This window comes from Vicugna pacos, chromosome 9 (genome assembly GCF_048564905.1).
Source record: "Vicugna pacos chromosome 9, VicPac4, whole genome shotgun sequence".
Classification (NCBI taxonomy): Eukaryota; Metazoa; Chordata; class Mammalia; order Artiodactyla; family Camelidae; genus Vicugna; species Vicugna pacos.
In genome coordinates this window covers 6,572,315-6,598,538 of record NC_132995.1, presented here as the reverse complement: position 1 = coordinate 6,598,538, position 26,224 = coordinate 6,572,315, and the positions used below count along the sequence as shown (strand labels likewise).

Sequence of the window (26,224 nt, the reverse complement as noted above, 5' to 3'; positions counted from 1 at the left end):
GTCCGTCAGTCTCCTGTTAAAGGGCCCACGACCGCCCGGGAGCTGGTGTAGGGGGGAGGAGGGAGGAGGAATTTTTTGGCGGGGGAAGGTGGGATTTTGGGGGCGCTGGTGAGCACCCCTGGATCTGGCGGCTGCGGCCTCGCGGGGGGAGGCTGAACGGTGACAGGGGCAGGGGTCTATTTTAGTGGGTAGAGGATTGTGAGACTGTGAAGGGGAGGGGGGTCCCCAGCGCCTAAGCCAGAGCAAGAGACGCGGAGCCCGCGCGAGCGGCAGAAACAGGGCTCCGGCACCACAGATCCGGGCCCCGGCGGCCGCCAGGGGCCCCGCCCGGTCCCCCCACCCCACCCCACGTCCCTCCTGCAGCCCAGCTCCGCCCGCAGCCGCCGCGGACCAGGTAGGTAAGAGCCCAGCCCGGCCCGCCTGGCAGCCTCCACCTTGGGGACCCTTCGCCGAGCTTCCCTCGCCTTCCCGAAAACCTGGATAGCTTTCTTCATCCCCGGGGACCTCAGAGCCCAGATTTCACAGCCCGACCCCAGAGACTCAGGCGTGCCCCTCCCGGCTCTCTGAGTCCCCAACCGAACCCTAGAATCCCAGGCGTACTGCCGCCTTGCTCCTCCTCCGGAGCCCCAGGAGCCTGGGTTTCCCAATTCAGCCCCAGAAACCCCATCTGGACCTAGATCCTTCTCCTCGGCCCAGTCCTGGCAGCTCCAGACACCGGCCGCGTCTGTGTCAGACTCCCCCGGCTAGGGCCGGCCGCCCCCCCTTCCGTCCTGTCGCGTCCGCATAGTCCCCCATTCACCGACCCCTTCTGCCCATCTCCGGTCCTCCGGCTTGAACAACCGGTCGAGTCCCTCAGTCCAGGCCCGCTCCGCGGCCGCTCTGGACACAGGCCCGCTCTGGAGCTGTCCATGGTCACTGTGCTCGGCAGCCTCGCCTCCCCCATCTCCTGCTGCCTTCGCCGGGGAGGGGGCGCCGGCGGCTCGGGGATCCCCCCGCCGCGCCTTGGACCCGGGGATACCCGGGCCCTCCCCGATTCGAGGACCGGGGCCTCAGGTTCTGCTGCCTAGGCTCTCAGCCCTGGCCATCCCCAGCGCCCCAGGTTTCCAAGACCCCAGCTGCTTCTTGAGGAGTCAGGGCTTCTGAATGTTCCTGCCTGGTCCACCTTAGGAATCTTGGCATCCGAGAATCCAGCTCCCACCTGGCTCTGGGAGCCCTGTCAGTCTTCACTTCCTCTGGCTAAAGGCCCCAGCTGGTAGCCCTCATCCCTCAGGATCTAAAAATCCAGTTTCCCAGCCTCTGCCTCCTTTAGAGACCCAGTTCAACAGCCCCTGTTCCCCTCAGATAAATATACCCAGCCTCCTGGCACCCTAGCATCTGCTCTCTTAGGGATTCAGGCGCCATGACTCTCTCTCTTTCAGGGACTCAGAATGCAATTCTTAAAGCAGTTCTCTGGTTTCCGCCCACCCTCCCCCTTGGAGACCTAGAGGCCTTGTCCCTGATCCTGCCTCTCCTCAGGGACCCAGGAGTTCAGTACCCACTTTCTGTACTGCCCCCCAAAGCCAACTACCCCTGCCCTCCCTTCCAACAAGAACTCGGGCTCCAAACTTCCATCTCCTGTCCTTTGTCGCCACAAAGATCCTGGAGTCCAGTTCCCCAACTCTGCCTGCATTCCCCCCACCAAGTACCTAGCCCCTCAGCTCTTACTCTTAGGGACCCAGATCCCTACAGCTTCACCATCAGCCATCAACTTGACATCTCTGGTGGCCTTGAAAAAACCCCACTTCACCCCCATATCTCAGATTCTGGGTTCCCTGGGGTTCCCTACTTTCTCCCCAGAGACCCCTGAGCTTCTTGAGATGTTTCCAGCACCCCATCATGATGTTTTCTTATCCTGAGTGATGTCCCATCCTTTAGGTACACTCTCAGGCTGATGAACCAAACATACATCCCTTCCTCAGATGTGTTCTATGGCCTAGGCTCATTTTGTGATCTAGAACTGTCTTCCCCATTTCCAGCAAAACATGTGTCCTGGCAATGCTCCATGTTCTAGATTCTCTCTAGATCCTAGAACACTGCCAGTCAGCATCTCTGTTCCTTCTTCACCCAAAGCATGTTCTAAATTCTAGGTTGGATGCTAAGTTCTAGGCATGGCTTTTCCCAGGTGAATTCGAATATTTAGATAATGCTCCCAAGCTAAATTCTGATCCCACCCTCTTCTCCTTAGATATGTTCCAATTTTTCAAAGACAGTCTCAAAATTTCTGCTGAAATTTCATTTTGGGTGTGTTCTAGGTTCCAGCCACATCCTAGGCGTTGTTCTAGAGTCCATTCTCTTCTTCCCAGGGGAATTCTAAGTGCTAAAATGTGTGGGTTCCTTTGACGGGCTCTGCTCTTTTTCCAAATTGTGCTATCAATTCTAGAATGCATTTTCCTATTTTAGGTTCCATCTGATTCTACAGTCTTAAGACTCAAGGATTCCCACTGAAGTGTTGTATGTTACATCTTCCTGCCTCAGGTTTTATGTACCAGGCCCATCCATTCCCACCTTTTCTGTCCTTTTTTCCCACGTGTGACCTTGGTTTAGAACTTATCCCCTTGCAGACTGTGGGCTTCCTCTATCTGCTACTTCAGCATTCTAAGCATGCTCTAGGCTCTCTCCCCTTCTGGAGTCTTCAGCCTAGAAATGTCCTCATTTCTAGAACATCTCCCACCTCCACCCCCTTTGCCAGCTCAGTCCTTATGCCAGTAAATTCTCAGTTCCCGGAATGCATCCTTCTGCATCTTCTTCCAGGCAATTCTGAGTTCCAGGCAACCTCCTAACTACTTTCTAGGTTTTCCTTTGCCCCCAGGGCATGTCCTGAATTCTAGGGCATGTATTCTCCCTTCTGAGTTCCAGCATTACCTAGACACATGATAAAAACTAAGAATGCAACCTTTGCTATAGTCTGTGTTATACCTTAATCCCTGGTAAGTTCTGAGTTCCAGATTATGTCTCCTGATAAATTTGTTACACTTTGCATCAGGTATGTTCTTAGGTATCAATATGCTCCTCTCTATGTTTGGGGTTCTGGGGTGACCTAGATACTTCTTTAAGTTATTAGACTGCTCTTGGCTGGTCCAAGGTTCCAGACCTGGGTTCTAGATAATGCCTCTCTATTTGGCCCTACATGCGGATCTTACCCCAAGCACATTGTAAATGTGGAAAAACATGTCCTTTCTGCACTCTGTACTGTGTCTTCATGCCAGTGGCTTTCTAGATTCTACACCCAGCCTAGCTAAATCTTGTTTCCTTCTCAGTGAATTTGAAGTTCTAGAGCAGTCTCTGTAAAACATCCTGTATTGCACCTTATGAGTAGGTTCTGGGGGTTCAATACCATGTTGGTTTGGGGCCCAAGTTTTGCTTGCCTGCTTATAAAAATTTTCTCTGAGTGTTGGGGTTCAGGTGTCCAGATTCCCAGTTGCACCTCTACAAAGACCCAAGATGCAGGCACCCAGCTGCCTCCCCTCCCAAGTCCCAGGGCCCTCAGTCCCCTCCTCTCCTCATAGGAGTCCAAGGTCTCAGTCCCAGGCTTTGGGCATAGTCTGAATATTGGGTGGGGCTGGGAATTATCTACTCTTAGAACCGGTTATGCCTCTGCCTAAAGGGAGAGAAGGGAAGGAGGGAACAGAGTGAAAGCCCCTCCTGCTTTCGGCTCTGCCAGCTAGACCCGTCTGACCTGATGTCTGACCTGCTGTGTGCTGAAGGGGTGGCTCAGGAGACCACCCTTTGTCTCTGCCCACAGCTCATGCACCCGGACTCCTGGGGCCTGGGGCCCCGGATTTCTGGGTTCTGAGGAAGGAGAAGTCTGAAGGCTGTGATTTCTGGGTCTCAAGCTGAAGGCTGAAAGCCCAGACTCTTGTGTCCTGGGAGGAGGGGGATATGGTCTCTGAGTCCTGGGACTAGGGAGGAGAAGGCTGGAGGCTCAGTCTGGGGGAAGGAAGGGACAGAGAGACCTAGACTCCTGTGACCTGAGGGAAGAGGGAGCTGGATCTTGGACAGAGTGGGAGATCACTGGACAGGCCCCCACCATTTTTTTTCCCAACTGGAGTGGGTCTTTAGATGCTTCTGGAGCTGGGATCCAGATATCTAGATATCTAGGAAGTTGAAGGAAGCAGGAATCGGGCTGGATAGCATATGAGAACCATCCCTATGACATATGGCTAACTAGGTACCAGTGACCTAATTTCTGTAACCCTGTTTTGGGGGCATCCTGAAGGCATGGTTCTCGCCTGGGCCTGAGTTTTCTCACTCAGGCAGTTGGTTGAGGGGGATTCTCAGCAGGGCCAGAATAGGTAGACCGATTTTTCCACGTTTGCTCAAGCAATGGGTCACCTGGCTTCGGTTTCTCTGAATAGGATGGGCCTAGATTTGCTTGCCGCCAGTGTCTGATGAAGTCTGACCTCAGTTCCTCCAAATGCTCTCACCCAGGTAGCCATGTATGGTTTCCTGAGAGCAATGAGCTTCACTTTATTCTGTGCCATGGTCGGAATCGTTGGGCCTCAGCTTCTTCTGGGCAGTGCTTGGGTTGCCCTGCCCCAGTTTTCACTAAGTAGTATCCCAGTGACCGTGCCTCGGTTTCGCTTCCTGTGCCTTGACCAGGACGGTCTCGGTTCCCTGGCCCCTCCCCACACCCGCAGGCCAGCACCGCCGCCATGATGTGCGAGGTGATGCCCACCATCAGCGAGGATGGCCGGCGGGGCTCGGCGCTGGGCACGGACGAGGCGGGCGGCGAGCTGGAGCGCCTCATGGTCACGATGCTCACCGAGCGCGAGCGCCTGCTCGAGACACTGCGCGAGGCGCAGGACGGGCTGGCTACCGCGCAGTTGCGGCTGCGAGAGCTGGGCCACGAGAAGGACTCGCTGCAGCGCCAGCTCAGCATCGCGCTGCCCCAGGTCTGGGCGGGGCCAGGGCGGGGCCTGCGGGAGGTGGGGCCTCGACCAGTGAGGGCGCCGGGAGGGCGGTCCGGAAGGGGTGGGTCTCGGCACTTTGGGGTGTGTGGCTTGCGGGTGATGGGCGGGGCCTGGGCGCTTGAAGGGGCGAGGCTTGGAGAGGAGGGGCGGGGTCTCCAAACCTCCCGGTCCTAGGGAATGAGGGAGATGCGCAAAGAATTGATTCAATCCTCCCGATTCTTCCCACGTCTGGACAGGAGTTTGCGGCTCTGACTAAGGAGCTGAACTTGTGTCGGGAGCAGCTACTGGAACGGGAGGAAGAAATCGCAGAGTTGAAGGCGGAGCGGAACAATACGCGGGTGAGGGGTCTTGGGAGAGGGGCCTAAGTCGCTGGGCGGGACCCCGGGGTGTTGTAGCCTGACCCATCTTTTTTCCCCATTTCGCCTTTCTGTCTTCTCCTTGCTCCCACATCTTGCCGGACTCCTCCTTCCTTCATGTCCTCTCTCCTATCACCTTAACCATTCTTGTTTCCCTACCACTCTTTCCTTGACCTCTTCCCTACCTCCGCTATCCTGCTCTCTTTTCCTGACCTGTCTCTCTCCATACTCCTTTGCTTGGCTCTACTTCTTCCATGTGTCCACCCCACCTGTCTGAATCCTCTTCCTCTACTCTGCCTCTTTTTCCTTGACTTTTTTCCTCGGCCCGGTGCCCTTATCCCTGTAGCTTCTCCTAGAACACCTGGAGTGCTTGGTGTCCAGGCACGAGAGGTCACTGCGCATGACTGTGGTAAAGCGCCAGGCCCAGTCCCCGGGCGGGGTCTCTTCCGAGGTGGAGGTACTCAAAGCTCTAAAATCCCTCTTCGAGCACCACAAGGCCCTGGATGAGAAGGTATGAGAATCGGAAGAGCCTGGATGCAGAACTGGTTGGTGGGGGGCTTCTTGAATGGAACAAATTCTGGCTGTGATTTGTTGGGGGTCTCCCAAGTGGGAAGAAAGTTGACTAATTAATTGAGACAGGCTACGAAGACTAGGACCTGAGTGGCTGATAATAGAAAAATGTTCTAGGATAGGGAATACCAGTGGGTGGGCTAAACACTTATAAATAGAAGAATGCTAGTGTTGCACCATCAGGCCCATCCTATCTCATCGAGAACATCCCAATTGTTCTCTATTGGATCTGCTCTCTGTTTCACTCTGTCTTGTCCCCATCCCCAGGTCCGGGAGAGGCTGCGGATGGCGCTGGAGAGAGTGGCTGTGCTAGAGGAAGAGTTGGAGCTGAGCAATCAGGAGGTGAGGGCGTGGCCAAGAAGGGGGAGGGACTAAGGAACTACAAATGGCCTCCATCTGATTGAGTGGTTTCCAGAATCTCTTGGGGGCAGGTCTAGGGCAGAGGACCAATGGGGTTGGACTATGGAGAGAACCAGCGGGGTTCCTAAGGAGGAACTCACTGGGCAGGACTAAGGCGGTGGGGAGTGGGGGGCGAGTACTGCCCCATGATAGTGAGACTAAGAGGAGAACCCAGAACCCGGGCTGGGGCTGAGGGAAAGAACTGAGGGAGGAAACAGTTGGGTGGGGAAAGTCAAGGCTAAAGAGGACACCTCCTAAAGTTAAGAATAAGGGTGGACTTACTGAGGGCGCAGGGTCTAAGGGTAGACTGTGGAATGGGGGTGGCCCCAGCAGGACCAGTGGCAGTGGGAAGAACGGGGGTTTTAGGACCCCCTTTACCCTGATCTCTCTTTCCCATTGCCAGACTCTGAGCCTTAGAGAGCAGCTGTCTAGGCGCCGGTCAGGGCTAGAGGAGCCCGGGAAGGATGGGGACGGGCAGGTAAGAGGTGGAATTCTTTCCCTCCCCTTAATCTTCATTAGTCTTCATCCCTGTGATTCCCCACTCGGCTTCCTGACTTTGTAATGGCCCTTTTAATGTTTGATATGATTCTCATTGACCCTAGGACATCTGAACCCCTAAGACCCTTACTGGCCTTTGACCTCTGATTCAAGTCAGCTAGCTTACTTTCGTGACCTCCACGGCCCTTACATGGCCTTTGATTCCCCTTCCCCTTCATCAACTTTCTCCTTGCATTCTATCTATATCTCTGTGCCCCCACCCTGGGTTCTGTCCCTTTCTTCATCACTGTGCGCATTCCAGACTCTTCCCAATGGTCTGGGTCCTGGAGGGGATTCGAACCGGCGTACAGCAGAGCTGGAGGAAGCCCTGGAGCGGCAGCGTGCGGAGGTGTGCCAGCTGCGGGAGCGCCTGGCGGTGTTGTGCCGCCAGATGAGCCAGCTGGAGGAGGAGCTGGGCACCGCCCACCGCGAGCTGGGTAAGGCCGAGGAAGCTAACTCCAAGCTCCAGCGCGACCTCAAGGAGGTGAGGCCGGAGCCCCTGGTGGGCTGCCCTCTGTCCCTCCCCTCCCCCCAACCCTCGCTGTCTTTTTACCCATAGTCACAGAGCTCATGCACCTGGATTCAGTCCACAAGCTGTATGGACTCTTCTTTTTGAGCCTCAGTTTCCTCACCTGTAAAATAGGATTTATGACCCTTGTCAGAGGGTTGGCACATTACACGTACATGGTAGTCCCCCAGATCCTGGTTGTAGTTTGTTATGTTATCATTGGGAAATTCTCTTGCACCTCTCAATTTAATTCCTTTGTCTGCATTTGACCCCATCCTGGCTGAGACTCCTTGATCTTAACTCCCACTTGCAAGGGACTTCTGGGAATTGTAGGGATTCCTGAAGGCATTGGATGAGAAAGAAGAGTGAGCACTTTAGTTTTCATCATTCACTGGGACTTTTACTTCAGATATTAAGCGTGGGGCCTGATGGGAGGTGTGGTCCTATCACACAGGCTCCCAGACAGGAGTCCATCTCCCATGAGGTCCTGGAGCTCCTTCTCTTGTTTTTCAATCCTGTGCTACCCTGAGGGCTCTTGGGAGATGTTTCCTCCCAGATGGAAGGGATCTTTCTTTCCTATGAGACCCTGGGGCTCTTGCTCTGTGATTCTAAACTGGGCTATGACAAAGTTGCTGAAAAATCTAAGGCCTGGATTTTTTTTTTTCCTGTGGGGAGAGGTAATTGGGTTTACTTATTTATTTATTCTTAGAGGAAGTACTGCAGATTGAACCCACGATCTCATGCATGCTAAGCATGCACTCTACCACTTGAGCTCTTCCCTCCCCATTAAGGCCTGGATTTTTGAGGCGGGTGGGCCAAGAAGAGTGAGGAATTCCCATCCCATGAGGTTCTAAGCCAGTAATGCCCTAGGACCTTATGGGAGGTGTTGTACCACCATTTTAACTATCATGTCGCAGGGGATCTAATGTTGGCTATTCCTGGGAGCTCTTGGCAGGTGTTCCATCATTCTGACTGCCCGATGTCAGGGGACTTCATTTCCCAGGATACCTTGGGGTACCTGACCTGGGGTTCTAAGCCTAGGGTACTCCCAGGGCCTTCTGGGAGCTGTAGTCCACGTGGCCCTTTGTCGTCTCTGCAGGCGCTGGCCCAGCGGGAGGATATGGAGGAGCGGATAACAACGCTGGAGAAGCGCTACCTGAGTGCCCAGCGCGAGGCCACGTCTCTGCACGATGCCAACGACAAACTGGAGAATGAGTTGGCCAGCAAGGAGTCCCTGTACCGGCAGGTGGGGGCACGGCCAGGGAGGGGCAATGGGGGCGAGGCCGCGGCCTGTGTGACCTAACTCCTCCCCTCTCCCCTGCCCATGTGCTCCAGAGTGAAGAGAAGAGCCGTCAGCTGGCCGAGTGGCTGGACGACGCCAAGCAGAAGCTGCAGCAGACGCTGCAGAAGGCGGAGACCTTGCCTGAGATAGAGGCGCAGCTGGCCCAGCGCGTGGCTGCACTTAACAAGGTGAGAGGAGGCCTGGAACTGGCCCTTGAGTTTCTGAGGAGAGGGGGCGGGGCTTGGAGGAAGCGGAGCCTTGAGTCTGGCGGGTAGGAGACCTACAGCCTGGATTCTGTGGAAAATGGCAGGGACTGGGGTCTAGGAAAGAGACATGACTTGAAATGGGGGAAGAAGGTAGAGGTTCTGTGAGGGGTGGTGCCCTCTGGTTCGGACAGAAAGAATGAGTGAAACAGGAACCGAGAAAGGTACAGGGCCTGTAGACGAGCGAAGAGGGCAGGGCTTGAATCTTGTATGTAGGGTCTGGAGTTCCGTGGGGGAGGAGCCAGGAGCTCCAGGGCGGGGCCTGGAACCCAGCCTGGGAGGAGGTGGGGCCTGGAGCCTGACCGGGTCCTAGCCGGGCAAAGTCAGATGCGATGGGTTCCATCTTCCAGGCGGAGGAACGTCATGGGAACTTTGAGGAGCGGCTTCGGCAGCTGGAGGCCCAGTTGGAGGAGAAGAACCAGGAGCTGCAGCGGGTGAGGGAGGGGGCTTTGAGGCTTGGAGGAGGAGCCTAGATGAGGGGGCTGGGCTGCGGGGGTCGGGAGCTTGGAGCAGGGGCAGCGCTCTGGGCTTGAGTACTCTGCTCTGGTCTATTTTGGGCAGGCCCGGCAGCGGGAGAAGATGAACGATGACCACAATAAGCGGCTGTCTGAGACAGTGGACAAGCTGCTGAGCGAGTCCAACGAACGGTTGCAGCTTCACCTCAAGGAGCGCATGGGGGCACTGGAGGAGAAGGTGCGCTCCGACCTAGGGCTCTGATAAGTTAGAATCCTGAGGCCCCAGACCTTTCCCCAAACCGTTATTGGGGACCTCCTCAAATCTGGGCATCCCAAAATCGAATTGGACAGATTTCTCTGCTCTCTTCCTGGGACCAGCATTCTTTCACCTAGCAGAAACACCCTAGAGCTGAATTCTAGGGGGCATTTATACCCTGAATTCTTAGCTCTCCCTGAAGCCTCTAACCCTATGGACTCTCAGACTCTGACTCCTCTGAGGTTATAGAGGACGCTGAATTTTGGGCTCTCTGGGACACCCCCCTCCCCAGCCGCATCTTTGGCCCTACAACCCGCTCCCCCTCCAGCTCACCATTCACGCCCTCATTCCCCCTGGGGTCCTCTCTGTGCCCTGGAGGCTGCTTCCAAGCTCTGCCCCCTCACTGCACAACGCACCCCCCCCACCCCCGTCCCCCACAGAACTCTCTAAGCGAGGAGATTGCCAACATGAAGAAGCTTCAGGATGAGCTGCTGCTCAACAAGGTAGGGAGAGGCCTGGGGGGCTGGTCCTGGGGCTGAGGGCCAGGGAATTGGGGCAGGCATTGATGGAGATGGTCTGAGCCTGGCTGGGAGGGGCAGATACTCAGGGTTGAGGAAGATTCTGATCTGACATCTCCAACCTCCCCGCAGGAGCAGCTCTTGGCGGAGATGGAACGGATGCAGATGGAGATCGACCAGCTGCGGGGGAGGCCACCATCCTCCTACTCCAGGTAATGGTAGTCTTCCTGCCCCATTTCTGCCTGTGGAGCCCCCTTGGCTAAGCTCATCCCATCCGATCCATGTCTCCCCCCGTCACTCCTAGTCTGCCTGAGACTTCCACTGATCCCTATTATTTTTGACCCCTGACTTCAGATCCTTTTTCCTGACTTTTGACTTGAGATCCCTCTCCCACTCCGCTTACCCCTAGATCTTCCCCATGACCAGTGACATCTGTGTCCTTTTCCTGGCCCCATGGTCTCTGACTACCCTCTTCATGCCCACAGGTCCCTCCCTGGCAGTGCCCTGGAGCTCCGTTACTCCCAGGCACCCACATTACCTTCTGGCGCCCACCTGGACCCCTATGGGGCTGGCAGTGGCCGGGCAAGCAAGAGGGGCCGCTGGTCGGGGGTCAAGGATGAGCCCTCTAAGGTCAGCAGCCACTTCTGGGGCCTAACAGGGCTTGGAAGGGCAGCGGTGGGAAGTGGAGCCCGATATGCAGGGCTCTGAGCGGGGGCTGAGTTGAGAAGCAGTCCCCAGGACCCACGCTGTCTTCTCTCCTTCTTCCACAACTCCATCACCCCCACTTGCCTCGACATCTCTTCACGTGGATGTCCTACTGCCTGGTGAGAACTTAAGAGGAACGATGGGGTGGGTTTGGGGGGGTCGGTGTGCAGGGTGTAGTATCCTAGAATGGGCGGGGCCAAGTGAAGAAAGGAAGTGGATTGGGTCAAAGGAAACCCCCAGGGAAGGAGGCGGAGTCATGGGTGGACAGGAAAAGGGACCCACCAAGAGAGAAAACTGGGCTGGGAAAAGTGTGGGGGTTGGATCATATGGTGAAGGCAGCCAGGGTCGTGGGACTTGGGCATGGTCATAGAAGGTGGAAAAGGTCAGGAGAGGTGTGGGAACACCCCTCACCTACATCGGCCCCTGTCCACCTGGCATCCCTCTGTCTCCACACAGAGGCAGGAGTGGGAGCGGTCTGCCCCTGCAGGGTCCATGCCACCTCCATTCCCAGGGGAGTTGGATGGCTCCGATGAGGAGGAAGCAGAGGGGATGTTTGGTGCTGAGCTGCTATCCCCCAGTGGTCAGGCCGATGTACAGACGCTGGCCATCATGCTTCAGGAACAGCTGGAGGCCATCAACAAGGAGATTAAGTGAGCACTGGCCCAAATCTGTTCTGCTCTGCCTGAGCTCCCCCCGCAGCCCCTCTGGCTCTGGAGACTGATCTGAAGGCCTAAGCCTAACCTTTCTCCTCCTATCCACAAGGAATTTTCCCAGGCCAACACTCTCTCCACTATCCAGGAACCCCTAAGAATATATTCAGAAGTCTCCTATGTGCCTATATGTATACATTACACACACACCCCTCCACAGCCAGTCCTCTCAAATTCCCAACGTACCAAAGGCTGCATCCCCAAATACCACAATTCACAGTCCGATACACCAAGAATCTTCCAATACATCATAGATTCTATGAGTTCACACAAACAGTACCCAGAGACTCCCAGTGCCCTAAGAATCTCAACACCACACAGGTCCCCAGTCCAAAGTACCTGGAGAACCTCAACTCTAGATACCAAGAATTTCTACCTAATATAATAAAAATCTTCAATTTATTAAGAATCCCCCATCACATAAAGTCTACCCTGCTTCTCCAGCAATTGCCCCATTTGGCAGTTCTCTAATAACACACTCTCCATGGGACCCAGCAACTCTATCAACATGACCACAATCTTCCATTCAAAGACATTCTGACTTGAGGCATTGACTCTCACAAAATGACTCTATGACCTTCCTAGATCCTAGGCTGACCTCAGAGTCTCTAATCTTAGCCTGAACTTATTAAAACCTTCCTGTTGCTCTCCTCCTTGGAGCTTGACCTCTTCCCCATAGTAATCCCTTTATGATTTTCCAGAACCACTTGGTTATCCTCACAGTCACCCTGGTGTAGACTGTGATCAATTTGTCTCTCTCCATGACCTCCTGAGTCTATCATGGACCCTTAACTCCCCCTTGAAACTGTGAGGCCATCATGGATCCACCAACACTCTCTAACCTCATTGTGCCTTCCCCAGAATTATTTTTGACCCACCAAGCCTTCTTGGCTCACTGGGATCCCCAGACTCCCCCTCCTATTGTCTTCCTCAGTCCTCTCATCCCATCTTACCCTTTCCTTCCTCAGGTTAATCCAAGAGGAGAAGGAGACAACAGAACAAAGGGCAGAGGAGCTGGAGAGCCGGGTGTCTGGCTCTGGCCTGGACTCATTGGGTCGCTACCGAAGTAGCTGCTCACTGCCCCCCTCCCTCACCACTTCTACCCTTGCCAGCCCCTCCCCTCCCAGCTCTGGCCACTCAACACCCCGTCTGGCACCCCCTAGCCCTGCCCGTGAGGGCACTGACAAAGCTGTGAGTGTTCTTAAGTCTTCTCAGCTTGCTGGTGGTGGTGGTGGTGGGAGGTCATAAACAGGGCTCCCTAACAACGGTCAGCAATGACTGTCACACCAGTGGTTTCAAAAGCAACTTCAGCTTCCCTGAAAGTTCCAACTCAAAGGGCAATGGGGAGGCTGAGCCACTGGGTTCCCAAACCCTAACTTGTACTTTAGTCAGATAGGATCTAATTTTACCTACTTTACACATTAGGTGTCTAAATAGGATTTTAAAAAAATGTTTCTGTAACTAAATATACGTTTGAGAACTACCGTCACATCCTGAGAATTGACCTTGGAGGGAGGCACAAGAGCTATACGCCCTATTTAATTGCCTTGAACACAGCTTTCCTACTTTCAGAATCTGTAACACATTAGCTTTCCTTGAGGTTGAGCAGATCCCACTCCTGACACCAGAAGCTAAGATAATACATATGGACTTGCCAAGCTCCAGGGGGACTGCACTTGTTGCCTTTATATTTCTGCAGCTCACTCCCACTTAATCTGGGCTACTTTCAGGAGTAGTGCCCCAAGTCAGGGACATCCCAGACACCTAGTAGACATCCCAACTAGTGAGGGTCCCCAACATGACCCCTCCAACTCAGTCTAGCATCTCTACCTCTCTGTCCCCAGAATCATGTCCCCAAGGAGGAAGCTGGGGCTCCACGGGGAGAGGGGCCAGCAATCCCAGGAGACACTCCACCTCCCACTCCCCGCTCTGCCCGCCTTGAGAGAATGACCCAGGCTTTGGCGCTGCAGGCAGGCTCCCTGGAAGATGGAGGACCGTCACGGGGAAGGTCAGTAAGGATAAGGGATGGGACAGGGAGGGGCTTACTTGGAAGGATAAGATGGGAGTGGACAAAGACTTGGAATGAGAGGAGGCATTCCAGATGGGATCTACCTTCACACTGTCCTGCTCACTCAGTGAGGGCACCCCAGATTCCCTGCACAAAGCTCCCAAGAAGAAGAGCATCAAGTCATCCATAGGCCGTCTCTTTGGCAAGAAGGAGAAGGGGCGAATGGGACCACCAGGTCGGGACAGCTCTTCTCTGGGTGAGTACACTGATTCCCTCCCTCCCATCCTTCCTTTCTCCTTTCCTTTCTTCTTCTTTACATATTCACTTGACATTCATTCCTGTCTTCATTTGGTAATTCATTTAGAACCTAGAACCTTGGCAGAGGTAGAGGGGAGGAGGAGGGACAAGGAAAGGGCGCTCCAAGGCCTGCCTGAATGACTGGTGGGCAAATGGATTTATTTCATTTACCTATTTTTTAAATAGAGAAAGAGTGAGGGACATCTTATAGGCAGGGCACCTGGTATGCTGGAGCCTGCTTGTCTGCTTGTGACATCCAAGTTAGTTAAATTTACAGGAATTTTGTGAATTGCTTTGATAGCTGGAAATTGGTGGGATTATTTACATCATGGAAATTGGCAAATGCTATTAATCAGAAAATATCCCCTCCTTTCCCAGGGAGCTAGTTGTTAAACATTTACCAGTACACCCCTGTCAGCTTACCAAGGCCAGCCCAGTGAACCCAGCCCTATTTTGGGGATTTCTCCAATTCCTTGTCTAGGTAGTGACACTGGTCCCTGTCTGGTTTTATCACTCCCTCTGTGTGGCCTCATTTACTAATCCCTCTGGGCCTCTGCTTTCCTGGCATCCTTCTCAACACCCCCAGCATCAAAGATTCTGCCTCCCCTTTGAGACTCTCCAAATTTTGGCCCCTCCCTGCCTCCAGCTGGAACACCCTCAGATGAGACATTGGCCACCGACCCTCTGGGGCTAGCCAAGCTGACAGGCCCAGGCGACAAGGACCGAAGGAACAAGAGGAAGTGAGTGAGTGTGTGTGTATGTGTGTGTGTGAGATGTTTTCTGGGAGGTTGGTGGTCATAAACGAGAAGAAAATTATGGGAGGGGGTGTCGGTATCCTGAACTTGCTTGCTTGGGGACTTGGGAACTCCCAGAGTTTTTTGTTTTTTGTTTTTTCTCTTTTCTCTTTATTGGTGTGTGTGGTGGAGGGGTAGGGAGGAGGACTATTACAAAGATTCACATGTATTTTTTTAACCATCTGTCATGTTTCCTACATTCAGAAAAAGTGTTTTGGTGGCAGGGTGGGGGCTTGTTGACGTGGAGGGCCATCCAAGAGGGTTGGGTATCTCTGGCCCTGAGAGCTCCTGCCCTGGCCCCCTCTCCCCAGGCATGAACTTCTGGAAGAGGCCTGCCGTCAGGGCCTGCCTTTTGCTGCCTGGGATGGGCCCACTGTGGTCTCCTGGCTGGAGGTACTGGGGCCCAGAAATGTCCTGACTTTTGATCCCTAACCCCTCTGAGAATCCCAACATGAGGGCTGGCCAGGTCCACCCAGCACCATCCTCCTAGCCCAGAGGTGGGGGTGGAGGGTGAGGTCCTGGGAGGAGTCAGGCTTCTTGTAGATCTTCTTGTTGCTCTTTCTTCTCCCCTCACCCCTGTCTTTCTGGCCGTGCTCACCTTGGTCCTGTTATCTCTTGCTGTCTCTGTGTCTCCCCATCTCTCTCTCTCTCTCTCTGGGATTCTCTATCCCTATTTTTCTGCTTCTCTCCCCATCTCTATGTTCTGGTCATTCCCCGTATTTCTTCCCATGTCTCTCTCTCAATGTGTTTTGTGACTTTCTTTCCTCATCTCTGTCTCTCATCTCTGTGTGTCTCTCCTCATCTCTGTCTTTCCCCATCTCTCTCTTTCCCCTTTGACTCTGGTATAACTCTCCTCTGACTTTCCTCCTCTGTCTCCCTGTGTCTCTCTCTTACTCTCATATCTCTTTCCTTTGCCCTGTCTGGTCCTCTCACTGCTAACTTCCCATGTCTTTCTGTTTCTCCTCCACTTGCGTTTCCCCATCTCTGTCTCCCTCTCTTCCTTTCTTTCTCTCCTCCCATTTCTCCCAAATCTTCTCTGATATGTTTCTGTCCCTCTATTTCATTTCTTCCCCCTCTCTTCCTTCCTCCCTCCCCTCCTTCGGTCCAGCTGTGGGTAGGCATGCCTGCGTGGTATGTGGCCGCCTGCCGGGCAAATGTCAAGAGTGGTGCCATCATGGCCAACTTGTCAGACACGGAGATCCAGCGTGAGATCGGCATCAGCAACCCGCTGCACCGGCTCAAGCTGCGCCTTGCCATCCAGGAGATGGTCTCGCTCACTTCACCCTCTGCTCCTGCCTCCTCCCGCACGGTGAGTGTCCAGGAGCCAATCCCAGCCCTTGCTGCCTTAGGGCCCCGCCCACTATCAGAGTAGCCAATCCTGGGCCGGCTCACTCCAGCTTGGTCGGGTAGACCCTGCTCCCCATTGTCTCTGACCTGGATTATCTCTGGGGTGGGGTCTCCCCTCAGGTCTCTCTGCCTCCCTGCTGCTCCTAACCCTCATTCTGTCTTACATGCAGCCAGAGGGATCCCATCCTGGAAAAAAGCCAAATTCATATGGTTCTCTACAAGGCCCTGGATGAGGGGCCCCTGTCCCCCTCTTTTTCTCCTCTGCTCCTTGGCACTTGCTGCTCCCTTTGGAGCCCTCCTTCCCGTTTTCCCTAAGTCTGGGTCTTTCTCATCCTTGAGGTCTCAGCTTAAATGTCACCACCTCCAAGAGGCCTCCCTAACTCAACAGCCAAACTAGCCACCCGCCCCGTCACCCCAGCACATTAACGCTATTTTTTCCCTTAGCATTTACTGCTTTCTAATATTTTATCATTTTGTTCCATACAGAAAATTATGTGTTCCCATGCCTAATTCGGCTCCTCCAGGAGCCACGACCCCCTTCCCCTCCCCTATCCAGAAGCTCTCTCACAACTTCCATAACACCCCTCGCCCCTCAGTCCACAGGAAACGTGTGGATGACGCATGAGGAGATGGAGTCCCTCACGGCGACGACAAAGCCTGTGAGTGCCCCCTGCCGGCAGCCTTGGGGGTGGCACTAACTTTCCCTGGGGAGGGGCGGGGGAGTGGTGAGTCTGTGGCTGTCTGTCTGTCTCTCTGTCCCTCCAGCCCTCCTCCACCTGCCCCTTAACCCACCCCTTCTCTCCCCTCTTCCCATTAACTGGTCAGGAGACCAAGGAGATCAGCTGGGAGCAGGTAGGGGGCGCGGGGCGGGACGTGGGCGCATGAACAGGCTGTGCATGCTGCATGGACGCTCCTCCTTCTCTGAGCCCCGCCCCTACCCTCGCCAGAGCATTCCATCCTTACCATGGGGTGGGGGGTGGGGGGGAATGCTGCGCAGAGCTCTGCTCTGGACTGTTATTGTAGCTTGATGAGGGTCGGTGTAGAAGCCCGACTGTTCCATTGTTAGTGGTGCACGGGTCATTCCAGTATGTTGGGTTGCGGAGGCTCCAGGGGCTGTTTCATTGCTATAACTAGAAGGAGATGCTGAGCAGCTCTTTTCCCCCTGGTCGAGAGGGAAGTGGGATTGTTCCACTGGAGCAAATGGGAAAGCATTTGGGGAGGGGGCGGCACCTCAGGCTGAGAAGTTGGGGAGAAGCTACATTTTGTTCTCAAGAGGGGAGAGGTATGAGCTCACACGAGGTAGAGGAGGTGTGTTGGGTCTTGTTTCCCTCAGGGGAAGGTATAGATGGTGTTCTTATACTAAAGGGAGTAAAAGATTGTGGGTTGATCCAGAATATTGGTCTGGGTCAGATACCGCATTAGACTAGTATATTCTGGGACAGTGCAAGAGTGGTGTTTAGATACATTATTCTTTGTTGGGGAGAGAGCTATGTTGGAAGTATCCGTTGTCCTGACTTGGGGGAGTAGTGATGGACTGATCCATTGTTCTGCGTTGGGACAATGCTAAACTAGTGCTTCTTAAACTTTAATGTACAGTTCAGATCACCTGAGGATCTTGTGAGACTGCAGGCTTCGATTCAGTGGGGTCTGAAATTCTGTAACTCCAGCGAATTCACAAGTGATGCTGATGCTGTGGGTCCAAGAACCACAGTTTGAGTAGACATGGGTCTATGCTGTCATTATGAAGGAGGAGACAATTTTGGATTGTCCATTGGCCTGAGCAGAGATTGGCCACTGTCCTGCTATGGGGTGGAGAAAGAACAACCTCGGATGGGGGAGGGGGTCAGGCTGTACCCTTTCATACATACACGGGAAGGGGTCAGAGGGCCTGACCCCTCCCCCACCTGCCCATGGCCCCAGATCCTGGCATATGGCGACATGAACCACGAGTGGGTGGGAAACGACTGGCTGCCCAGCCTGGGGCTGCCCCAATACCGCAGCTACTTCATGGAGTCTCTGGTGGATGCCCGCATGTTAGATCATCTTAACAAGAAGGAGCTCCGGGGCCAACTCAAGATGGTGGACAGCTTCCACAGGTGGGGGTTGCCTGGCTAATGATGACAGTTCAAGGGGGGGAAAGCCCCATTCCTAGAGAGTCTTTGGCAAATAGGACCAGTGATGGGGAATCCCTTGGACTATTTTTCGTCCTTTAGTTCAGGTTATCTGAATAGCCTGACTCCTGTGCCTCATCGGCCCATGAGATGGCCCACTAGGAAAACTCCAAATCCTGAGAAAGCTTGGCTAGTTGGGCCCATATCCCTTCCAAGATGACCAATAGGAACTGCCTGTTGAAAATATCCCAACTCCTGGGAAGATCAGCGATCAACAGAACAGACCAAGTGAAGCAATTCCTTCCTTGCTCTTTCCCAGAAGATCACAAACACCGGGAAGGTCCCAATAGAGACGACCAGTTTTGGGGTTGTGAGGGCTCACCTGTGACTCTACTTCCTTTGCTGCTCAGGGTGAGTCTGCATTATGGGATCATGTGCCTGAAACGGCTCAACTATGACCGGAAGGACTTGGAGCGGAGGCGGGAAGAGAGTCAGACCCAGATCCGAGGTGAGTAGAACAGTGTAAGTGTCGCAGGGAGTTAAGTGGAGGGGTTTGGGGCAGGGCTGAGGAGGCATAAATAGCGAGGGGGAGGAGCCAGCATGGGGGCGTGGTCAGAAAGAGGAAATGGGGGTGGAGATACAGGATAAATTGAAAGGGACTGGCCTCAGGAGGGGCACAGCTGAGGGTCCATTCCGTCCCCAGACGTGATGGTGTGGTCCAATGAGCGGGTCATGGGTTGGGTGTCCGGGCTGGGCCTGAAGGAATTCGCCACGAACCTCACGGAGAGCGGGGTGCACGGGGCGCTGCTCGCCCTGGACGAAACCTTCGACTACTCCGACCTGGCCTTGCTCCTGCAGATCCCCACGCAGAATGCACAGGTGAGCTGCAGTTAGGCCCGGGACCTTCTGGGCATCCTCACCTCGCAGACTGCACGCTGCAACCACTCTCTCACCTCTCCCCCCTAGGCCCGGCAGCTCTTGGAGAAGGAATTCAGCAACCTCATCTCCTTGGGCACAGACAGGCGGCTGGATGAGGTGGGCGCAGCTTTCGTAGCTTAATAGGAGACAACTCTAAGCAGCACCTCTAGGGTCGGAGCTGAAGGGGTTGGGCTTGACTTTCCCAACCGGTGATGGTGGAAGGCGCCTCCAGGGGAGGGGCGGGGTTAAAGGAGGGAAGGGACGTGGAGAGGGGTGGAGTCAAGGGAAGGGGCGGAGTCGGTACGCGGCCCTGGTACTTCACCGGCTGCCGGGCCCTTATACCTAGGACAGCGCCAAGTCCTTCAGCCGCTCCCCATCCTGGAGGAAGATGTTCCGAGAGAAAGACCTCCGAGGCGTAACCCCTGACTCAGCTGAGATGTTGCCCCCCAACTTCCGTTCCGCCGCAGCAGGGGCCCTAGGCTCGCCAGGGCTCCCTCTCCGCAAGCTGCAGCCGGAAGGTGGGCGGATCCCCAATGCGACAGCTCCTCCTCCCATCCCCTTCCTCGGGGTGGGAAGTGGAACTCAACATTCCTGAAGCCTCCAGCCTAGTCCTTTCCCCGCTACCCATGACAAATGGACCGCTCCAATCCTCAGAGTGTGGAATGGATTAATCCCACACCCCCTTTCCAGGATGGGAAATGAAATGGTCCAGTGTCACCTGGGGCACTTTGGAAGAATCTAAGACTGTGGGAAAGGGAGGGAAACCAGCTTGGAGCCCGGCGGTCGTTATCATCTCGGGAGGGGAAATCTAAGGGAGGAAGCTTGGGGCTGAGGATCGAAGAAACACTGGGGGACACTGGGGGAGGGAAAGAGAAAGAGAGAGAGAGAGTGAGTGTGTGTGTGTGTGTGTGTGTGTGTGTGTGTGTGTGTGTATGTGTGTGTCTGTCTGTCTGTCTCTCTGTCCGGGGGGCTTTCCAGGCTGAACCGCTGTTCGCTCTTCCTCCAGGCCAGACTTCTGGGAGTTCCCGGGCAGACGGCGTTTCTGTCCGGACCTATTCCTGCTAGTGTAGGCCTCCAGGTGAGGACTGTACTGGGCGACCTTGGGGTTCGGGGCGGCACGACGGATCCTCACAGCTGCACGTACTGCTCGGCGTCAATGCAGGTGACCTCATTCGGGCGGAAGAATCTTTCGGAGGCTCTGTTCCCCTCCCCTGCCCACAGTATGGTCTCGCCGGGGTGAGCGTGCTGCGAAGCTCGCGCCGCGGACTGGACCATTTGTACAGACAAGCGGGGAGTGCTCGTCCTTGCTTCACAAATGGACTGGGCCTGGACCAAACCACATGCACTGGACTGAGGGGAAAAGAAGAGAGCAGGAAGAAATCCCGCCCCAAACTTGCGCCTCCCTTTCCTCTACTTTGTAATTTATTGATCAATTTCCGATGGGAGATGGGTGCCCTATCCCCGCGGGAAGGGGGCGGGGCTTCCCTTCCGGGCCGCATGCGGGGAGAGGCTGCACCTTCTCTTCTTCCCAGTCGCGGGGCCCAAGTCTTCCTTCTTCGTCCGAAAGGAGGGGAGGGGGGACGCGCTGCTAAAAGCCTCGCCCCTTGTGCCACAGCCCTGTCCCTCCGCGTCAGGTCGCCGGTGCCTGGGGTCCGCTGCTGGCGGGTTTCCCTCTTCCTCTCCAGTGTCTCGTGTCCCTGAGGCCCTTCTGCCCCCCCGTGCTGTGGCCGTGTCCGTGCCCCGGGGGAAGTGGGCGCAGAACTGCGCTCCCCGTTCCGCTCCGGCTCCGGGGTTTGCATGGGAGAATCCTTTCCATGATGCTACTGGGCGACGTGGCATGGGGGGAGAAAGGACGGTGGGGGAGCCCTCGCCCCCGACTCTTGGTCGGCCTCCCTGCCCCAGGCGTCACTCAGTGATCACGGGTAAAGAGAACTGTTTCAAAAAGCTCCGTGTTGACTGATTTATTTAACAGAACCTAAGGAAAGCAAACCAACCATCTCGAGGACCCAGGAGTCTCAAGCCCCACCTCTCTCAGATCCAGGAGTTCAAGTCCCCAGTCCCCACCTGTGTTCCTCAGTGCCCAGAGAATCCAGATCCATCCCCCCCAGACAATGTGGTTTCGGGGAGCACATTTATTCAGAGAAATAAATAGGGCTCGTGGAAAGGGGTTGGGAGACCAGGGAGATGTGTCTGCGCGGCAGCCACGAGCCTGGGTCAGTGTTCCGGAGTTTCCAGCATGTCTGCCAGGGCTCTGGAGAGAAGGACGCAGAGGTTAGACAGCTGAGGTGTCCAAAGCTCACCCCAGGGCGCTTGGAGATCATTAACTTGCCCATTTTCACCAAGGGGGAAATAGTCTCAGGGTCGTCCAATAATTCATAGTGGGACAGCACCTTTCCAAACAGGGCCCTTAAACTTCCCCCTCCACGCACTTACTGGTACAGAGACGAGGAGAAATAGTCGACGTAGCTTCCTGTGGGAAAGAAGAGGCTTGAGGGGTACTCCACGGGTGGAATTAGGGGGCGACTTTTCACTCAATCTGGGATCAGGACTAGCTCCGCCTCCTTTTCCTGATTTCTTCCTCCCTCAAAGAATTCTTCTATTGAGACTCCTTCAAAGGTCCTACTCCTTCCTCCTTGCTCTAGGTGCTTTTCTCTAGTAGCCCCACCCTCCCTGCCCTGTCCTTCGAATTCCAGTTGCCTTGGCCCCGGCCTCTCGGTTCTAGGCCCACCCCTCAACCCTCCAGCCAAGTCTAACCTCTTAGGCTTTGGCACCTATCCCCAACCTTCCCGCTGTCCAGGCCCCGCCCCTCCATGTTCCTCCGGTTCCAGCCTCAGATTCTCGGCCCTGGCCACGCCCCACAACCTTCCGGGCCCGACCCTCAGGTTGGCCCCGCCTCCACACCAGGCCCCCCCCCCCTTCGTCACGTTTTTCCTCGGCCCCGCCCAAGCTCACCTGGAGTGCAGACCGTTTCGCAGACCAGCGGGCAGAGGTAGCAGAACTGGCAGTGCTGAGGGCGTGGACGGGGAGAGAGAAAAGGCGGTCGGACGTGGTCTGGGGCGGAGTCAGGATGGGCCGGGGGCCGTACAGAGGCTGGAGGCTAGCTAGGTGGACGTTAAGGCTGAGGCAGGATCGGGTTTGGAGTCAAGACTACATCAGGGTAAGGCGGGTCAGTTTAAGGGCAGAGGCCAGAAACGGGCTGGAGGTGCCCAGATGGTCCCGGGCCATTCTGAAGCCTGGTGGGTTCTTGAATCTCAGGGAAGTCTCACCTGGCACTGGTCGCAGTGCTCTCCCATGTTCTCCTCGTCACAGTGACAGTGCTCACATTCAGTGCATCGCTGGGGACCAGAAGATCCTGGTTAGATAGAAACTCTAACCCCATTTAGGAGCCACCTGCCAGTCCTCCAGCCTGCCCCCTGGACATATCTCCAACACCTCACCCTCATTATCTTCAACATAACTCAGTATTTTCCTCCGACCTGCTTTTCACTCACCTTGTTTCCCTATTGGAGGGCGCTACCACGTTCCCTGATCACTGTGGGCTGAAACTTCGGGTACTCTCCTCACCCTCTCCCTCCCTATTCTCCTCACAGTCTGTCAGTCTCCAGTCCTGTCCTGCCTCCCCTGGCTCCACCTTGCACCCTTCTCTCTGTCCCCACATCCACAAGTGCAGCTCAGGCCTCCCTCTCTTTCCTGGACCGTTGCCCCAGCCTCCTCCCCAGTCTCCTGGCCTCCAGTCTCTCCCCAACGTCGCCCCCGAAGTATCTTTGTTCACTGAGAACTATCCCTGACCCTCCTTTGCTCAGAGCCCTCCCAAGGCACACCACAGCCCTGGAACAAATTCTAGTAACAGCTTGTTGGATGGATCTGGGTTGGGGACATACATTGCAGAAGGAGCAGTAGCCACACAGGGACCCTGGCTGGTAGTTCCTGTACTCCTGGGCATCCTGCGGATCTGTGGGGACAAGAGGGCAGCAGTGACCCAAGCTGACTCCACCCCTCCCACTCCCATCCAATCAGATCACTTACCCATGTCCTCACCACTCTCCTCCTCACTGGAAGCACCTCCAGACACCTCCCTTCCGGCCAGTGGGTTGGGGATGATGGTGAAGGGAAGCTTGTCTTCCTCCAGCCCTTCCTCCTCATCTTCTTCCTCCTGGTGGTCTTGGCTCAGTGGGACCCAAACCTCAGCCCTCTCTTTCCCCCTTTCTTCTGCCTCTTCTTCATCCTCTTCTTCCTCCTCCTGGCTCAGGCTGAGGCCATGACCTTCCTCCTCATCTTCCTCATCCTTCTGGTCCAGTCTGCCATAGTGGGTGCCTTCTTCTCCCTCCTCTGAACCTTCATCATCTCCTTCATGGGAGCTGTGGTCCTCTTCCTCCTCAGAATCACTGTCCCTTAAATGGCTTCTATCCTTGATCCCTATGTGTTCTGGGGGCTGGTGGCTAATCTCCTCTTTGATGGATCCTCTGTGCACAGTCCCTTCATCACTAAGGCCTTGCTGCCTGTGGCTGGGATCCTGGTAACCAAGCTTGGCAGAGATGTCTTCATCTTCCTCTGTGGAGACTCCGTGGTGGTGATGGTCAGCAGCTGCTCTTTTATACTCACCTGGGAAGTCCTCCTCCTCAGTGCTCTTGTGGCCTTGGAGTTGGTGGCTTGCAACATGGTGGCTGAACTTGACTGTGACGTCCTCCTCTTCCTCCTCCTCCTCATCTCCAAGGCCATGGTGAATATGTCTGGGAACCTGGTGCCAGTGTTCAGTGGACACAACCTCATCCTCATCTTCCTTGTCTCCGTGGCCTTGGTGTCTGTGGCTAGGGATATGATGGTGGTCATCTGAGACATCCTCATCCTCTTCCTTCCCATGGCCTTGATGTGAGTGGATCTGGTATTTGTACTCAGTGGAGACATCATCATCATCTTCTTCTTCCTCTTCTTCATGGCCTTGGTGTCTATGGCTGGGGACATGGTGGTGGTGTTCATCTGAGACATCCTCATCCTCTTCCTTCCCATGGCCTCTGTGCCTGTGGAATTGGTGTCTGTGCTCAGTGGAGATGACATCATCATCATCATCATCATCATCATCATCTTCTTCTTCTTCTTCTTCTTCTTCCTCTTCTTCATGGCCTTGGTGTCTATGGCTGGGGACATGGTGGTGGTGTTCATCTGAGACATCCTCATCCTCTTCCTTCCCACGGCCTCTGTGCCTGTGGACTTGGTGTCTGTGCTCAGTGGAGATGACATCATCATCATCATCATCATCATCATCATCATCATCATCTCCTTCTCCTTCTCCTTCTCCTTCTCCTTCTTCTTCTTCTTCTTCTTCTTCTTCTTCTTCTTCTTCTTCTCCTTCTTCTCCTTCTTCTCCTTCTTCTTCTTCTTCTTCTTCTTCTTCTTCTTCTTCTTCTTCTTCTTCTTCTTCTTCTTCTTCTTCTTCTTCTTCTTCTTCTTCTTCTTCTCCTTCTTCTCCTTCTTCTCCTTCTTCTCCTTCTTCTTCTTCACCTTCTTTGTGGCCTTGGTGTCTGTGGCTGGGGCCATGGTGGTGGTAATCACTTGAGACATCCCCATCCTCTTCTTTCTGATGGTCTTGGTACCTGTGGACTTGATGTCTGTGCTCAGTGGAGATGACATCATCTTCTTCTTCTTTTTCGTGGCCTTGGTGTCTGTGGCTGGGGCCATGATGGTGGTGTTCATCTGAGACATCCTCATCCACTTCCTTCCCATGGTCTCGGTGCCTATGGGCCTGATGTCGGTAATCAGTGAAGACTCCTCCCTCCTCCTCCTCATCTTCTTCATCCTCCTCTTCTCCATGGCCTTGGTATACACGCCTGGTGATATGATGGTGATGCTCACTGGACACAACTTCGTCCTCATCTTCTTCTTGATGGCTGTGACTCCTGTGGCTGGGGAAGTGGTGCCTGTGCTCAGCTGAATCATCCATGTCTTCATTCACAGGGCCTTTGTGCCCATGGGCCTGCTGAATCTGCTCTGTGGATTGCTCCTCATCAGAGACATTCTCATCTCCCACCTCATGGCCTTGGTACCTGTGGCCTTGGACTTGGTGATGGTATTCTCTGGATACATCTTCATCCTCTTCTCCATGGTCTCCGTGGCCCCAGAAATGATGCCCATTCTCTGTGGAAACATCCTTATTCTCATCTCTGTGGCCTCTGTGGCTGTGCGTGGCATGGCCAAACTCACCTGACGCATCCTCTGAAGGCTCTGAGACTCCTGCATTGTTGTTCCAGTTGCTGGGGCCCGGCGCAGCCCCTCTCAGCTGCTGGGTCATGGCTTGGGGGAGGAGCAGGCTGACCACAGCAGCCCAGAGGAGAGACATGTGCAGCCATGGCCTAAGGTGGCCCATGGGGACAGACAGGCAGCAGAGCTTCTCCCAGGGCTGGTTCCCGCTGCCGCTGTGGCTATAGGAGTGAATGTTGGGGTCCTTGTCACTTCTGGGGTCCTTCTCTTTCTTTCTCCCTGTGTCTTTGCTGTGTCTCTGTCTCTGCCCTCTGGCCTTCACTGCCAAACTCTGGACACCCCTCTGAGGCCGCCTACAGAGTCCCCTGACCCCCCTCTCTGGCCCTCCCTCCCACTTCCCAGCCAATAGGGTCTCTCCCCTCCCTTCTCTGTGTCTAAATTTACTCTGAGTTATTCTGGGTTAGTCCCTGCCTGCCCCTCCCCTCCTGCTCCTCTTCCTCCTAGCTGGAGAGTGGGTGGGTGAAGGAGCCTCCCCTTGGCCAGGAAAGGGGGACCTAGAGACTTGACTTTAGACTGCCAATAAGCTCATGTTTGGCAGCTGCAAAGACAACGGCTAGATTTTTAGTGGGTCAGTTTGGCGGAGCCTGGGCCAGCTGGGTGGGGAGCAGGAGGGATGTATCTGAGGGGTGAGACCCCTGCCAAGGAAAGATTGGAGGTTAGGTTATGGGAAGTTTCTGGTTGGAAGGGGCCACTTAACTGAGACAGTGAATGCCAACATGGAGGCCCTAGAGAGGGGTGAAAGGAATTTTGCTTCAGCACACGTACCCGTGACCTCCTGTCCCTGGAACTCTGATCTGGGGGCAGGGGATGGGGCCAGGCCAGGGCTATAAATACAGCATGGGGTGGGGGTGGGGCACTCAGGTTTCCCAGGAAGCTGCAGCTGTCCATCTGAGAGCTGGCAGGAGACATGTGGCCCTGCCGGTCTGTGTCAGTATCTCTCACTCCTCATCCTATCTCTATCGCCCTTGCTTTTTGGGTTCCCATCC

At 54.9% G+C, this 26,224-nt stretch overlaps 2 protein-coding genes across 4 annotated transcripts; one reads left to right on the top strand and one right to left on the bottom strand.

The window, feature by feature from the left end:
- Positions 1-37: 37 nt before the first annotated feature.
- Positions 38-20,927, top strand: PPFIA3 (PTPRF interacting protein alpha 3). 3 transcript variants are annotated; one of them, XM_072966665.1, is made up of 29 exons: positions 38-394; positions 4,677-4,931; positions 5,186-5,287; positions 5,652-5,816; positions 6,143-6,217; positions 6,678-6,752; positions 7,074-7,295; positions 8,419-8,565; positions 8,655-8,789; positions 9,215-9,298; positions 9,426-9,557; positions 10,016-10,078; positions 10,226-10,305; positions 10,579-10,723; positions 11,261-11,448; positions 12,477-12,699; positions 13,353-13,516; positions 13,645-13,772; positions 14,460-14,553; positions 14,919-15,000; positions 15,716-15,916; positions 16,551-16,613; positions 16,780-16,806; positions 17,875-18,050; positions 18,476-18,573; positions 18,769-18,944; positions 19,032-19,100; positions 19,330-19,501; positions 19,990-20,922. In XM_072966665.1, exons 2-29 carry the CDS (start codon positions 4,692-4,694, stop codon positions 20,046-20,048), a joined length of 3,585 nt encoding a protein of 1,194 aa, XP_072822766.1. In that variant the 5' UTR covers positions 38-394; positions 4,677-4,691; the 3' UTR covers positions 20,049-20,922. The 3 variants fall into 3 exon arrangements, with proteins under 3 accessions (XP_072822766.1, XP_072822765.1, XP_072822764.1); XM_072966664.1 differs by lacking the exon at positions 16,780-16,806 and having other exon boundaries at positions 39-394; positions 19,990-20,061; positions 20,146-20,927; XM_072966663.1 differs by lacking the exon at positions 16,780-16,806 and having other exon boundaries at positions 39-394; positions 19,990-20,927.
- Positions 20,928-20,929: 2 nt separating this feature from the next.
- Positions 20,930-25,506, bottom strand: HRC (histidine rich calcium binding protein). Its single transcript, XM_072966662.1, has 6 exons — positions 23,010-25,506; positions 22,865-22,935; positions 22,250-22,318; positions 21,936-21,990; positions 21,417-21,453; positions 20,930-21,234 (listed from the first exon to the last, which is right to left on the bottom strand). Exons 1-6 carry the CDS (start codon positions 25,342-25,344, stop codon positions 21,198-21,200), a joined length of 2,604 nt encoding a protein of 867 aa, XP_072822763.1. The 5' UTR covers positions 25,345-25,506; the 3' UTR covers positions 20,930-21,197.
- Between the last annotated feature and the right edge of the window lie 718 nt (positions 25,507-26,224).